Source organism: Dendropsophus ebraccatus, chromosome 11 (assembly GCF_027789765.1).
Source record: "Dendropsophus ebraccatus isolate aDenEbr1 chromosome 11, aDenEbr1.pat, whole genome shotgun sequence".
NCBI classification, from domain to species: domain Eukaryota; kingdom Metazoa; phylum Chordata; class Amphibia; order Anura; family Hylidae; genus Dendropsophus; species Dendropsophus ebraccatus.
In genome coordinates this window covers 61,341,876-61,357,342 of record NC_091464.1, presented here as the reverse complement: position 1 = coordinate 61,357,342, position 15,467 = coordinate 61,341,876, and the positions used below count along the sequence as shown (strand labels likewise).

General features: G+C 43.5%; 1 protein-coding gene across 2 annotated transcripts in view; it reads right to left on the bottom strand.

Moving 5' to 3' along the window:
- The window catches only part of HLCS (holocarboxylase synthetase), a 123,853-nt gene extending 109,594 nt beyond the window's left edge, over positions 1 to 14,259 (bottom strand). Inside the window, exons 1-6 of one of the 2 annotated variants that reach the window (XM_069944578.1) lie at positions 14,175 to 14,259; positions 11,392 to 11,749; positions 9,290 to 9,433; positions 6,673 to 6,835; positions 2,527 to 3,416; positions 1,501 to 1,683 (exon numbers count right to left, since the gene is read on the bottom strand). In XM_069944578.1, coding sequence (XP_069800679.1) covers positions 1,501 to 1,683; positions 2,527 to 3,416; positions 6,673 to 6,835; positions 9,290 to 9,433; positions 11,392 to 11,616 — 1,605 coding nt within the window. In that variant the 5' untranslated portion in view covers positions 11,617 to 11,749; positions 14,175 to 14,259. The remainder of the gene's footprint in view (positions 1 to 1,500; positions 1,684 to 2,526; positions 3,417 to 6,672; positions 6,836 to 9,289; positions 9,434 to 11,391; positions 11,750 to 14,174) is intronic. The other variant, XM_069944579.1, reaches the window with a different exon arrangement.
- Positions 14,260 to 15,467: the final 1,208 nt, after the last annotated feature.

Genomic DNA, 15,467 nt, shown 5'->3' with positions numbered 1-15,467 from the left:
AAAACTTTCTCAGATGATTCGATACACAATAAATTTCCCTTCCGTAGAATTTAAACAAGACAAACGTTAATCTATGGTTTCATGGCCTCTTAGTGACAGAACATTCCTGCACGCTCCTAGGACTCGGGGTCCGTTCACATCTGCATCCGAAGATCCCATTTCTTTTATTTTTGATGGGAAAAGATAGTGTTGCTATGCAGATGTGAGGAGACATTCAATGCACGACCAAAAGAGGGTACAGTAGTCCAGCACTTTGCACTAATTTAAAGAAATTTTCGAACATTATAAAAACATGGCTGCTTTCTTCCAGAAACAGTGCCATACCTGTCCTCCCCTCCATGGTATTGCACTTTAGTTGCATTGTAATAGCACACCCAACCTGAGTATGAGAGTGGTGCTGTTTGTACAAGAAAGGAACTATGTTTTTCTTATCCTAGAAAATTCCTTTAAAGAGATACAACCACGATCAGAACAACCACGATCAGAATAACTTGTATTATAGCTTAATGCACCTAAATGGGGTTTTACTGCAGCCCCCATCATATACCAGCAGCGCTACTGTGCAGCAGAATTGCATCTCAGTGATATAGGATAGGAACATCCCTTTAAGGCAATACATCTATAGGACGGCTATGTCAGGAACAGAACAATACTAGATTGTCTGTGAACACAAGTAGAGTAATTTTTGGATCTATTGTACTCCGCTCCTTTAATACCCCTAGAGTAATGAATGGTGACTTATGAAGTGCTCCTCTCTCTCTCCTATATATTACCAAGGAACAAACCTCAATACATTATTTAATATTACCTGTCATCATTTTAATATTAGATAGATAGACCAATACAAAATTTACTTTTGCCTGTCAGATAGCACATAGGATTGTATAATAACATTATAATAGCTATTTACTATACTAATAGTAGCCAACAATAAAATGTTATTGCTTTTAAGTATGCAACACTAAATGTGCATCAACAGTGACACCAAGTGGAGAGTTGGAGAATTACAATGCACAATTCCTTCTTACTTTTTTGGGTGACTGTATAACCACACATATAGAGCAGGTAAATGTACATTTATACACACAGTGAAACCTCTTTGACTACCCCTGCTTGCAGTTTTCTGTGAAAAATATTCAACTCCAGCCACAGCAACGTTATTGTACCAAATATTTTAACAATATCCTAAATTGCCCTAATTCATTTCAAATAAAGATGAAGTAAATTCACACAGTCTTTATAAATCAATTCCTATAATTTCATGTGTACAAAATCAAAGCAGACATATGTGTCCCTATGGTAACAGACAACAAGCTTACACTATGTAGTCTGATCCTAGAGTCAGATTTTCTTCTGTGTGTCCCCTACTTCCTGATAATCTAGCCCTTTGAAGAGGTTCTGAAGCCATTCAGGAAAACTGCCCCACTAGATGGAACCTCTGCATTATATCTTTGTACCAAAAAAGATAAAGCATATAAGAGGTCACCGACGGTCACTCACCTCTCGGGCACTTAACAGGTAGACAGGTGTCAGAGACGGGACAGAGCGGGTTTCACAATCCAGACCCAGACTGATGAGGATCTGTGTCAGCACATCGTGCCTCTGGGGGTTACTCAGTTTGAGAGAGTCAAAGGTCTCCTTATCATGATCCATATGTCCCTGCGGAGCCATCTCCAGCCTCACCTGTGGACAAAATAACATGTGAATTATCATACTATCATAGTATAAGGCTATGTTCACACTTCGTATAAGTACGGCCATTGTTGCTGATGGCAACAACGGCCGTACTTTATGCGCCTGTGAACATTGGCTGTTTCTTTATGGGATCCCAGCCGAAGCCTATACACATAGTATAGGCTCCGGCTGGGATCCGTGCAGCGGCGTTGCAAATAACTGACATGTCAGTTTTCTGCGTACGCAATTCATTGAATTGAGGCCGTAGAAAACCCTGTCAGTTCACACAGTGAAGCGAGCGGCTCCGGGCGCTCGCTTCACTGTGTGCTATGGGAAGCTCTGATGTGGGCGCATGCTGATGCGCCCGCATCAGAGCTCTGCGACCGGAAAGATCATCCGGCCGGTACTTAGGTACTCAGGGATGATCCGGTACTTAGGGATGATAGGTACTTAGGGAGGACCTGGGCAGAGACCGGCCGTTGCGTGACCCGGCTGGGGTCACGGAACGGCCGGTCTCATACGTTGTGTGAACATAGCCTAATACAGGATTAACTCAGGATCAGTACAGGATAAGTAATGTAATGTATGTACACAGTGACCCCACCAGCAGAATAGTGGGTGCAGCTCTGCAGTATAATACAGGATGTAACTCAGGATCAGTATAGGATAAGTAATGTATGTACACAGTGACCCCACCAGCAGAATAGTGAGTGCAGCTCTGGATTATAATACAGGATGAAACTCGGCATCAGTACAGGAAAACTGATGTAATATAATGTATGTACACAGTGACCCCACCAGCAGAATAGTGATTGTAGCTCTGGAACCTAACACATGTGAAAAAACACTTACTTGACAAAGAACAGCTTCTCCACCACAATCTCCATAGGTTTGGTGGACCATTATGACATCTTGACTGTCATTCATTAAGCCCCATCCATCCACCTGATCATCGTCGTGCATCTCATACACATAGCCATTGGCAATCCCCTTAAAATTTATTTGGTTGCCATCAGGCCTGTCAAAGACGAAAGCTTGTACGGACTCCTGTAGTTCAGACCTCCTCTGTAAACTCAAGTTCCCAAATGTAAATGAGGAGGAGAGTCCCAGGATCTTCCCACCATTGCCCATGTAAGAAGTAAACAGGTTGTGGACCGAGGATGGTATTGGCTCTTCGGCCACCACCACCAATAACAAGCAGTTATCCATCCATGGAGTCCTGAGGACTTGTTCCTCCAGGAGGGGGTAGACTACATATCTACATGGATCAAAGCATTGAAAAAGAAGATCTCTGACTTGCTGCAGCCGATCTGGGGATGTGGAGCCGCTATATATAAGAACATTTGGTGGCTTTCCAGATTTGTTAAGAGTTGATGTCTCTTTAGGAAAACTACTATCATAACTGTCCTCCAAGCTGTTGAAATCCTCTGGGAGGTCCGGAATGTTTTCAGCAGATGCAAACTTTACCGACTCGATGGTACAGTTCTCCAGCTCAAGACACTCGTGGCAGCTAGACAGGTGGAGATGTAGATGTTCTCCACCTGTTTCCTCCTTATGTCTGGGATCAGAGCCACCAGTTATTTGGCTACTAATCATCTCAGTGCTCTCGGCTCCTCCCATCTCTTCTTTACGGTTCTTCTCAGAACCGGACACGTTTGGTTGCGGAGTGGATTTTGTCTCAACTGAGGCTTCTTCTTGTAATGCTTTTTCTTTATTCTTCAAAGACTCTGTTAAATGCACGGCTATAACACAATAATAAAAAGGGGATAATACAACAAGAACAACAGCAGCAGCAACAATAGCAGCAGCAACAACAACCGAAAAAGAAACATTTAGACTACAAAACATTTTAAAATGCATTTAAGAACCAAAAAAGTTAGAGCTAAGTGGTTAGTACACAAGTTGGACAAAGGGGTGGGCCAAGTCAGTCTGTTTCCCAGAGCAACCAGTATTTTAACCCTTAAAGTGTCAGAAATCAATAGTACAGGCGATTTTAAGAAACTTTGTAATTGGGTTTATTAGTCGAAAAATGAATTTTTATCATGAAAAAGCAGTTTGAAGCTCTCCCTCTGTCTTTATGGTTTTCCTATGGAGAGAGAAAGTAGAGGCAGCAAAACAGGACAACAAAGAGTTAATTTACATTCACATCACGGGCTCTCTCCTCTGCAGTCACCACTGACCTCTCTGACCTCTGAATAGCACTGTGAGTAGCTCCCCTGCTGTGTTATCCTTTGTTCTCGGCTCTCTGCTGCCAACTAATCTCGCTCCTTCCCCATCCCCCCTTCCTCTTCATAGACCAGACAGATCCGACTGATGAAAAAACTGTCGAGATTTCCTGATTCTGAGCAGTGGATGACAGAAAGGAGAGGAGGGGAGGACCTGGGAAAAGGCTATTTACATGCAGATAATGGCAGATTTGGCGAATAAACCCAATTACAAAGTTTCTTAAAATCGCCGGGAATATTGATTTCTGCAAAAAAAAAAATTTAACGGCAGTGACTCTTTAAGAAATATTGGTTGAATACTGGGGAAAAAGCAGCGGGCTCTGAAACGGCAGGTGCCGGATGTGTAATATGGGTCTGAAGATGACAGCTCCTTAAAGAGTCACTGTCGTATTTTTTTTTTTTTGGAGAAATCAATAGTCCAGGCGATTTTAAGAAACTTTGTAATTGGGTTTATTAGCCAAATCTGCCATTATCTGCATGTAAAAAGCCTTTTCCCAGGTCCCCCCCCTCCTTCCTCTTTTTCATCCACTCTGAAAAATCTGAAAATTGTGACTTGTTGCAGGAGACGTCCCCTGTCTGCTCTAGGGAGAGGGGAGGGGGGAGGAGGAAGGAGGGAGTTAGCCGGCAGCAGAAAGCAGATAACAGAGGATTACATGCACGGAGCTGGGTGACAGCTGTAATCTGAGCTCAGACAGGTCACTGGTGAATGTCACAGGAGATATCCCGTGAGGGATTTGTAGATTAACTCTTTGTTGTCCTGTTTTGGTCTTTTCTTTAGCTCTCTCCATAGGAGAACAATGAAGACAGGGGGGAGAGCTTCAAACTGCTTTTTCATGATAAAAATGCATTTTTCGGATAATAAACCTAATTACAAAGTTTCTTAAAATCGCCTGGACTATTGATTTCTGCAAAAAAAAAATTCACGACAGTGACACTTTAAATGGTGCAGTCAATAATGACCATGGCATCTAGGTGGTTAAAGAGAGGAAATTCACCGTAGACCCAACTGTAACCCACATCCCCCTACAATGCAACCAGAAGGTTTCCATTAGCACAGCCCAATAATACAAAAGCAGGGTGGCATGATTGTACATTAGCATTGCTATGTACTGTACAAGTGATCAAATAGGTGCTTTCCCTCAGCAGTGTGAGGGGGAAATAATAAAAAAAAAAAAAACTAAATAAAAGCTATAAAAAAATTAAAATACCCCTATTCCCACGGAAAAAAATTCTGAATAATAAAAACAAAAACTAGAATCATCATATTTTCCCAGTGTAAAACTACCATGCGACTATTAAGTTTTTTTTTTTACTGCAGAATAAATGCCATGAAAAACAAACCCCAATAATGGCAAAATTACCGTTTTCCATTTCCTCTATATTTTTTATATTATTAAAGGGAACCTGTCACCCCCCGTGCCGGGGTGACAGGCTCCCGACCCCCCGTTAGAGACCCCTATACTTACCTCATCCCGCCGGGTCCCGCTTCTGGATTCGGTCGGGTCCCGGAGATCTCAGCCGCTGCAGCCCGGTGCGCGCGCTGACAGATGAGTCCAACGCTCATAGAGAATGACGGAGCGCTGGACTCTCCTGTCATTCTCTATGGGTGTTGGACTCATCTCTCAGCGCGCGCGCCGGGCTGCAGCGGCTGAGATCTCCGGGACCCGACCGAATCCAGAAGCGGGACCCGGCGGGATGAGGTAAGTATAGGGGTCTCTAACGGGGGGTCGGGAGCCTGTCACCCCGGTACGGGGGGTGACAGGTTCCCTTTAAGTCAGTATAGCACACGGGAAGCGTACACAGGATGGGCAATCCAAATAATACAATGTTGTCTGTGCATAGCAAGAGGCTATCCTACAAGTTACATCCCCGACCACACAACCTGTCACCAGAAGTAGGCACAGGCCATAAATGAACTAAAGTCATAGGGCTGAATTGGTATTAGGTAACGCAAGATTGGACAGGAGTATTTTAGACCCGCCATCAGTTATACAAAGCCATTGTGCCGCTCTTAGTATAAATAACAAGCAACTCAATGTACTGTGAGCTTCCAAGAGACTGTGCTGTCAGCCCTCATGTTCTGTGTGGGTCTCCCTTATCTAGTTGGAGCCTAGTCCCCCAGCATGTTCCTCTGAATCCAACCAGGCAAACACGGTATCTGCAGTATATTTCCCATAGTGGACTCTATGCCCCCGAACAGACATCTTACCACTTTGACTGAGAAGATCTGGGCTCCCAGTATACTTATCTTAGGCCGAGGCCACCGCTCCCAGGAATATTCTCATAAAAAGACTCTGGAACTTACTAAGTCCAATCATCTGACAGAAATATTTCTAAGATTAGCAGACAGAGGACCAGTGTGTGGAGCTTATACTGTGCATACAGGCACTACAGTCATCTGATTCATAGCCTACACCCAGAATAGTAATCTTCCGGGATAATAAACTGTTAATATACTCATCTACATGAAGTGAGCATTAAATATTGACTGGTGATGTACACGGTGTCTACTTACCATCCCCATCTGCCTTAGAACCATTACAGTAGTTAGGGGGATAGAGGCTTACAGGTAATTTTGTGAGGAAGTGATCTATATGATTTAGAGCCTTTAGAGTAGTTAGTGGGATAGAGGCCTAAAGGTAATTTTGTGAGGCAGTGATCCATCTGATTTAGACCCTTTAGAGTAGTTAGGGGGATAGAGGCTTATAGATAATTTTGTGAGGAAGTGATCAGAGTTAGACCCCTTAGAGTAGTTAGGGGGATAGAGGCTTACAAGTAATTTTGTGAGGCAGGGATCCATTGTCCATCTGCAGGCGATCCTCCATGAAGGCTATGCCCAGCTCACTGAAGTTATCCACACTCGCTTCAGCCAATAACCTGGAGGAGTCTCCATGGTGCAGAGCCAGAGGTAAACAGTATTCAGAGAGTTTCCGAACCTAGCAAAAGGACAGAGCAATTACATTTTTTAGGTTATACACAGTAGAGGGGGCTCCATTTATTTTAGGTGTTCATAGAGGAAGGTTCATTTAATGGCACAGGTCATGCTTGTAAGACTCGTAAGGTAATGATAATGCTGCGATTAGCCTATGTTCACACTCCTGTAGGTGGCTACATTCTGACACCTTTGAGACCATGCCAAAACTATGCAAACCTCACCAGATTGCATTATGGGTCCATCAGGCATCACTGGGATCCATTATATGACTGACCTGCCACCTTATTGAGTCTTCTGTTCTTAGCCACAAGACAGAAACCCTTAAAGGGGCATTCTGGTGATAACATTTTTTTTTTTTTTTTTTTACGTTTTCTTAATCATGGTATGTATGGAGGGTAGCGAGAGTGTCTGATATCGTCCTCCCTCCACCACTGAAATTATATTCTCCTGATCAAGTTCCAATTCGGAAGGCAACTGCATCCTCCGTAACCAATAACGTCCAGACATGAGACGTAAAACAACCAAAACAAGAACAAGGTAACCTGATCAAAGCCTTGTCATGTCGCATGGAAGCTCAGGTACATGAAATGCTTCCCGTGCACTCAGGCTGAAGAGTAAACAGGGAGCAGATCTTCCTGTGACAAGAGCCGAGAGCTTGAGGATCAAAGAGGAGGGAAAAAAGAGCTCGTCCCCAAACAAGAGTCTCTTATACAGTGGCCGCCATTCAAAGAGCATTGTGTCCTGAGAAATCTCCAGCCGGCAGGACGGGTCATCACACACAGCCTCTGCAATACAGACACAATGGGGAACTAAATAAACTACTGATCAGCCTGATTACACCTGCTGTCAATCCATGCCAGGATAAGGGAGAACAAGCTGATCAGAGGGGCGGTGATCACCGGGATCCTGACTGATCACAAGAACCAACATCTCTAATGCTGCGTCTACACGGAACGATTATCGAGCGAATTTGCACGATAACGATCGAATTCGAACGATAATCGTACGTGTAAACGCAGCAAACGATCAAGCGACGAGCAAGAAATCGTTCATTTTGATCTTAAAACACGTTCTAAAATAGTCGTTCGGTGTTCGCAAAAAATTCTCAGATCGTTCCGTGTAAACAGTGGTTCACCGATTTAACCTATGTGCGAGATAGGCTTAAGCGATCGCAAAACAATTTTTTTGTACGATATGTCGTTCCGTCTAAACGCCGATCGTCATTAAAAAAAAATCGTTACTTCAAAATCGTTTAATCGTACGATCGGACGAATTATCGCTCTGTGTAAATGCAGCATAATCAGAGCCAATTATCTACTAATAATTTGGGGAGAATGGAATACACTTGTAAGGGGGTCCTCCGATTTAGACTTGCTTTTTATAAATATCCTAATTTATTATATAGTGTTCCCCCTCAAGGACTCCCAGAGATCAGCTGTTATCTGTAGTGAAACCAGGCAGTAAGTGTTCAGTTTATCTGCAGTGCCACCACAGGGAATATTACAGTATGTTTATTCAAATCAATAGGTTGAGTAATGCAGGCAAGGACAGGTAACTGTATGCATACAGGATAAGTAATGTATGTACACAGTGACTCCTCCAGCAGAATAGTGAGTGCAGCTCTGGAGTGTAATACAGTCCACAATGTAACAACCCTAGGTGCATTGTATTAATAATTATTCCATATAATTGATCCAGGATAATTTCAGGTCTATGTCCCGCTTCCCTAAAGCCACTATTACACAGGGTGATGGAGAGGAGCTGTCAGCGCTCATTTGCTCCTCGTTTCCCGCGTCGACAGCAAGTGGGTGAGTGCAGAGGGGGCCACGGGGAGCTGTGGGTGGACTGCCTGGGTGATCTCTAGATCGTCCGGGCAGGCCATAGCAGATAGCAGTGGTCTGCTGCCGTCACTCCTATTACACAGAGCGACAGCAGATCGTTGCTATATTAAGCTGGGTTCACACTACTTTTCTGCAATCCGTTTTTTTTTCATTGTGTGCATCATTCTTGATCCGTTTTTCCACTGACTTCCATTATACAAAAAACTGATCAAAACGGATTTTTTTTTTTAAACGTACACAAAAATGTAGTCGACCTTATTTTTTTTTTTTTGTCCGTTAAGAAAAACGGATCGAAACGGATTCACACAATGCAGTCTGTTTTAAAAAAAAAAAAACGGATTGCAAAAACGTAGTTTTAACCCAGCCTTAGTCGTTTGTCTTTCAACATGTCGAAAGACAAATGACCGCAACGATCAGCCGACATCGTTCGTGTTGGCTGATCGTTGTCTTCTATTACACGAGACGATTATCGGCCGAATACAGACGATAATTGTTTTGTGTAATAGGGCCTTAAGTTTACACAGAGGTTTGAATCTACAGATTTACACAACATAAGTGATGTAAGGAAAGACAAAGGATCTGAACACTGAGGATGGGGAAGGGGGGGGGGTCACCTTTTTGGAGGAGTGTGAAGCAGCTGATAAGGTTTCACCAGGTAATAAAGCGCTCTCAGTAATAAAGGCAATCCTCCTGACTCCGAGATCACTATCACTGGGGGGCCCCAGCAGCAGGCTCCACTTATTTAGATCTTCAAAGAGCTACAAAAAGAGACATCGGAAATGAGATGTAATGGAAGCTAAAGTCAATACTATAAAGAGGAAGAGTCCTCCAGAATACACACCGTATGAGATACACATGCACTGCTCTCTAAACCTCATGCTGCATACATGCTAAATCACTATGTCCAAGGGGAAAGGAATTTTATTCTGAAGGATATATAAAGTTTCAATCCAACTAGGAGTCTTAGAACATGACTAGGGATTTAGGCCAGGCCAGTAACCAGAAGCTCACCCATCTATAAAAGGTGGCATCAGAGAACTCCTTTGTATAGCCTTAAGAATTCCCCAAGGATTATGAGTGGCCTATAAGTCTCCACATCTTTATGATGATCTCCTCAAGGAAAAGCATTAACCCTTTGTTCCAATTTGTTTATATTATTAATTGGAAACTGTCAGCAAGTTGCCCCTGGTGGATCTGATATTGTTACAAAGTACATCTTTCTAGTACTGTAATAGCATATTAGTGTCTCACAACAACAAAAAACACCTGTCAGCATGCTTGCTGGTGGTTTCCAGGCAGAATCTGCTCACTATCCTGATCTGTAAGGAGCAGTGTTAATGGCTGTAACTTCAAGGGAGTAATATGGTTAACTTATAGGGCCATTTTCTCTCTTTTCTTGCTATATAATAAGTCATCGGATTGTTACATTTTGATATGGGAACACGAGCAGAGGGTCTGAAAATGCTAAACATACAGTGATTAAACGTACATAAAACTCCTCCAAACTACAGACATAAAGACAAAAACAGAACAGAAGGTATTTTAGCTACAGTCATAAGGAGAGCCTTAAAGTGGTATTCTTATAAAAATGTATGGCATGTCATACAGCACAGATGGGGAACCTTCAGCCCTCCAGCTGTTGCAAAACTACAATTCCCATTGTGCCTGGACAGCTAAAGCTTTGGCTGTCTAGGTATGATGGAATTGTAATTTTGCTACAGCTGGAGGCCTTAAGGTTCCCCTTTCCTGATCTATAGTTTGTCAATTATAGCTTACCATTCTCCCCATAGAAGTCACAGGAGCCATAGAAAAGGCCAAACAAAACTCCAGATATCACTTTGTAATATGTATAGCCCTTTAAAAGGAACCTGTTGTACTGAATATTAAGTCTAGTCTATGGGCATAATGTACAGAGCAGGAAGAGCTGAGCAGATTGATATATAATGTTGTAGGAAAAATTCTAGAATAACTTGTATTACATGTAAATCTCTGCTCAAGATGTCAAGTGGGTGGTCCTATTAATTGACGGACAGCTAGCTGTATATAAAGTGTCCCTGTCATTTAGAAAAACTTTTAACACAGGGAAAAATGATAGGGACACTTTAAGGCTGGGTTCACACAGCGTACGACACCAGGCATTTTGTCACCCAGCCGTGTCACAGATCGGCCTGTGTCAGTGAAGATCATCCCGGCCGATACAGCAGTGAAATCCATATATGTTGAATTTGGATGCAGGTGCATCCGTGTGAGCCTACATCCCAATTCACCATAGCACACAATGGAAAGTGTGTCCAGAGCCGCACTTTCCATTGTGTGAACTGACATGTCAGTTTTCTGTGCGGCCAGTTAGAATCCTGGACAGAATGTATACTATGAGCTGAGATTCCCTCTGACTTCTATGCAATGTATCTTTTCTATTAATCCCAGCCATTGTTACAATTTGCAACTATGGCCGTGATTAATACAAGAGATACGTTGTGTGAATTTAGCCTAAAAATTATTAGCTGTCAATCCCTGAGTAGGCCCACCCAATTGACTTCTTAACCCAGAAAGAGGAGACATTTATCTCAATAAGTGCTAAGTTACCCTGGCACTTTTCCCACAATGCTCAGCTCCTCCTCCTTTATAACATGCTGCCGGCAGAATGGATGCATTTTCAATGTGACAGTTCCCTTTAATTGTTGAAGTGCAGCAGAGATATAGAGGCCTGAAGTACCTGGGAGTTGTCAATGAAGAAGGCTTTGCTGCCCACTCTTAGGCACAATTTTTCCTCCCCCGGCCCCTGTCGTCCACTAGGGATCTTTTTCCCCTGTTCCTGATTTTGGGTGCAAAAAGTAAAAGTGCTGGTCCTATGGAACTGGCTGACACAACTCCTGATGAGTAAAGCGTAGCAGGACCGGAAACGCAGCCACAAATACACATAGCAGAGGGTTATGAGCATGTCGTTCGGTGACTTGAAGGATGGAGATGGGGGGAGGGCAAAAAAGAGCCCTTAATCTAGAGATCCCACATAGGTATGAAATTTGGGGGTCCCGAAGATAAGTCCCCTTTATGTCCAGAATTAATTTCCTGCTCTATAGAAAAAAAAAACATACAATGAAAAACAATTTTAAATGTGACAATTGTTATGTAAATGAGTTCAATGTTCTGTATCGATTCATTATATAGTTTATGGAAGTTGTAACAGAGCTTTAAATCCCATTATACAGTCATATGAATTAAAGGGGTACTTTGGGGAAAAGTATTGTTTTAAATCAACTGGTTTTATAGATTTGTAATTTACTTCTACTTAAAATTCTCATGACTTATCAGCTGCTCAATGTCCTGCAGGAAGTGGTGTGTTCTTTCCAGTCAGACACCATGCAAAGGTGGCAGCAGAAAGCACTGTGTCAGACTGGAAAGAATACACAGGACACTGAATTACATTAAAACTTAACAAGAATGGCACTGAGGATGAAGGTAAGAGACATACCTTCATCCTCAGTGATAGTTCCCTTTTAAAGGAAATGTCCAGGCAAAGCGAAGTGTTTGGGAGGATAAAAGAAATAACACGCTCTTACGTAACGCTGCTCCGGTACCTAGTCTAAGCCGGGACCCGGGTTGTGATGAGTGTTGTCCACTCAGCCTGTCAGCGGCCATAGTGGGGTCCCGCCTTGACTGCTGACAGATTACTGCTACATACGTGTATTGGTGATTACTATATAAACACCATCTACAGTAAGCGCCCTCTAGTGGTGACCACAATCAGACAGGATTATATCATCTAATTCTATATCTATTTTATTCTGTATCAGAATAGTGTTTGCTTCCAAAATGAAAACACCTCTGACTCTAGAGCCTTTGACAAACCTGTCTTATATATACCAACATCCTGGCGTTGGTTTGTAAATGTAGCCGAGAGGCATTAGTGTCAGCCATAGGGGTGAGCTGCAGCAGCTCCTTTCTCTCCTTGTCTGTATTGTACATGGTCAGTGACTGATACAATGGCTGTTCACATGCTCAGCATTCAAACATACAGGGGCATAGCTGGAGGGAAGAAGGCTGGCATATGCCAAAGATGCTGAATGCCAATGGACGCAAACCTGCCTTGGCTACACACACACACAATTCAGTTGGTGAGATCACTGTATATATGCATGTCAATTCTGCCTGGTGTTGCAGGGTGGTTATGGCAGTACTCCATTCAGTAGTCTAGGAAAGCTAAGTGACATCCCTGCAGGAGCTTCAATGGCCACCAAACTTTCCTAGATGCAGAAACATCTGAAAACAACTTTTAACAAACAGATCCTAGATATTTATAATCTCTCTGTGCATTACTGAAGTGGAAAGGGACAGTGATTCACCCACAGATGACTGTATGGTAGAGTAACACTGAGTATGACTACACCAGTCACTGTGCACAGGATCAGTATAGGGCAGCAGAGCATGGACTACACCAGTCACTGTGCACAGGATCAGTACAGGGCAGCAGAGCATGGACTACACCAGTCACTGTGCACAGGATCAGTACAGGCCAGCATTGCATGGACTACACCAGTCACAGCAGAGCATGCACTACACCAGTCACTGTGCACAGGATCAGTACAGGCCAGCATTGCATGGACTACACCAGTCACAGCAGAGCATGCACTACACCAGTCACTGTGCACAGGATCAGTACAGGGCAGCAGAGCATGGACTACACCAGTCACAGCAGAGCATGCACTACACCAGTCACTGTGCACAGGATCAGTACAGGGCAGCAGAGCATGGACTACACCAGTCACTGTGCACAGGATCAGTACAGGGCGGCAGAGCATAGACTACACCAGTCACTGTGCACAGGATCAGTACAGGACAGCAGAGCATGGACTACACCAGTCACTGTGCACAGGATTAGTACAGGACAGCAGAGCATGGACTACACCAGTCACTGTGCACAGGATCAGTATAGGGCAGCAGAGCATGGACTACACCAGTCACTGTGCACAGGATCAGTACAGGGCAGCAGAGCATGGACTACACCAATCACTGTGCACAGGATCAGTACAGGACAGCAGAGCATGGACTACACCAGTCACTGTGCACAGGATCAGTATAGGGCAGCAGAGCATAGACTACACCAGTCACTGTGCACAGGATTAGTACAGGGCAGCAGAGCATGGACTACACCAGTCACTGTGCACAGGATCAGTACAGGGCAGCAGAGCATGTAAAACACCAGTCACAGCAGAGCATGCACTACACCAGTCACTGTGCACAGGATCAGTACAGGACTGCAGAGCATGGACTACATCAGTCACTGTGCACAGGATCAGTACAGGGCAGCAGAGCATGGACTACACCAGTCACAGCAGAGCATGCACTACACCAGTCACTGTGCACAGGATCAGTACAGGACTGCAGAGCATGCACTACACCAGTCACTGTGCACAGGATCAGTACAGGGCAGCAGAGCATGCAATACAGACTACAGCACGACAAACCTCCCTATTAGACCAGACACAACATACAACTCACATGCACTCCTATGGAGCCTTGACTCTGAAACCAAACATGAATCCCCCTTACAACCTTGCTGTGCTGTCCCTGTCCCTGTCATCACGTCAGCCAATCCGTGTTTGGGTCTCTTACACAGGTTCCCAGGAGGTTATTTACGGGACTCCTGAATGGTCAGATTCTGACAAGGGGAAAAGCTCCTATCTCCTGATTGGCTGACCCTGCCCAGCCCACACAAGGGAACCCGGAAATAACCTGTAGTTATAGGAAGAAGTGCTGGCAACGGAGTTATGCTTTGAAGTGTAAATCTTTATTAACAACAGCACAAAATAATAGCAATGGTTGAACTTGAACTGGTACAGAATCATGGGAGTTGTAGTTTAACTTTTATTACATTCTATACAGGATTATATATGATTTTAGTGTGTGTGTGTGTGTGTGTGTGTGTGTGTGTGTGTGTGTGTGTGTGTTTTGTGTGTGTTTTGTGTTGTGTTAATTCTCTATGGCTGTATGCTTTATGGAGTCAGTGGATTCTTCACTAGTACTGAACGATACAAGCCCCATAGTTGGTGCACCATTCATACCTTGGCCTATTATGCCCCTGTTCTTGGGCTTGGAGGGGGTCCTCACCAGTTATGTTATTCCCTGTTCTGTGGATAGGGTTAACTTAAAGGGGTTATCCAGACTTATAAAAAGACATGGCAGACTTATTCCAGTCCTCAGTTTGGTTGCAGTATTGTAGCTTGTTTCCACTGGTGTGAATTGAGATGAATCACAATACCACACACTACCTGAGGACAGGGTGGCACTGTTTCTGCAAGAAAGTAGCTGGATCCTGACTTCCCACTGCAGCAAATGTTTTTTTTTTGTAATCATTTTTATTCCTCCCACCCTTTATGATCTTATTTGCACGCTATGATCTTATCTTCACCAGATAATGTATTGTGGGGCATTTTTTTTCTTCCCTGAATTTATCTTGTGATTACAATGACATTGGCTTTATTCTTTAGGTCAGTATTATTAATACTATACCAAATCTATATACAGTGGTACCTTGGTTTAAGAGTAACTTGGATTAAGAGCGTTTTGGTTTAAGAGCTCACAGTTTTTCAAAACTGACTTGGTTTAATAGTATTGCTTTGATTTAAAGGGAATCCGTCAGCTCCCGGGCACTACCTAAGGTGCTGACAGTGTGCTGTAGCTGGCAGCCCCCAGTGAGCATGGTGTCTTTTTGGTAATTTTTCGTGCAGCGGATTATGTACAATCTTATGTTTCCTACTGTCACAGAGCTGTTGTTCGTGCCACACTTGTCAT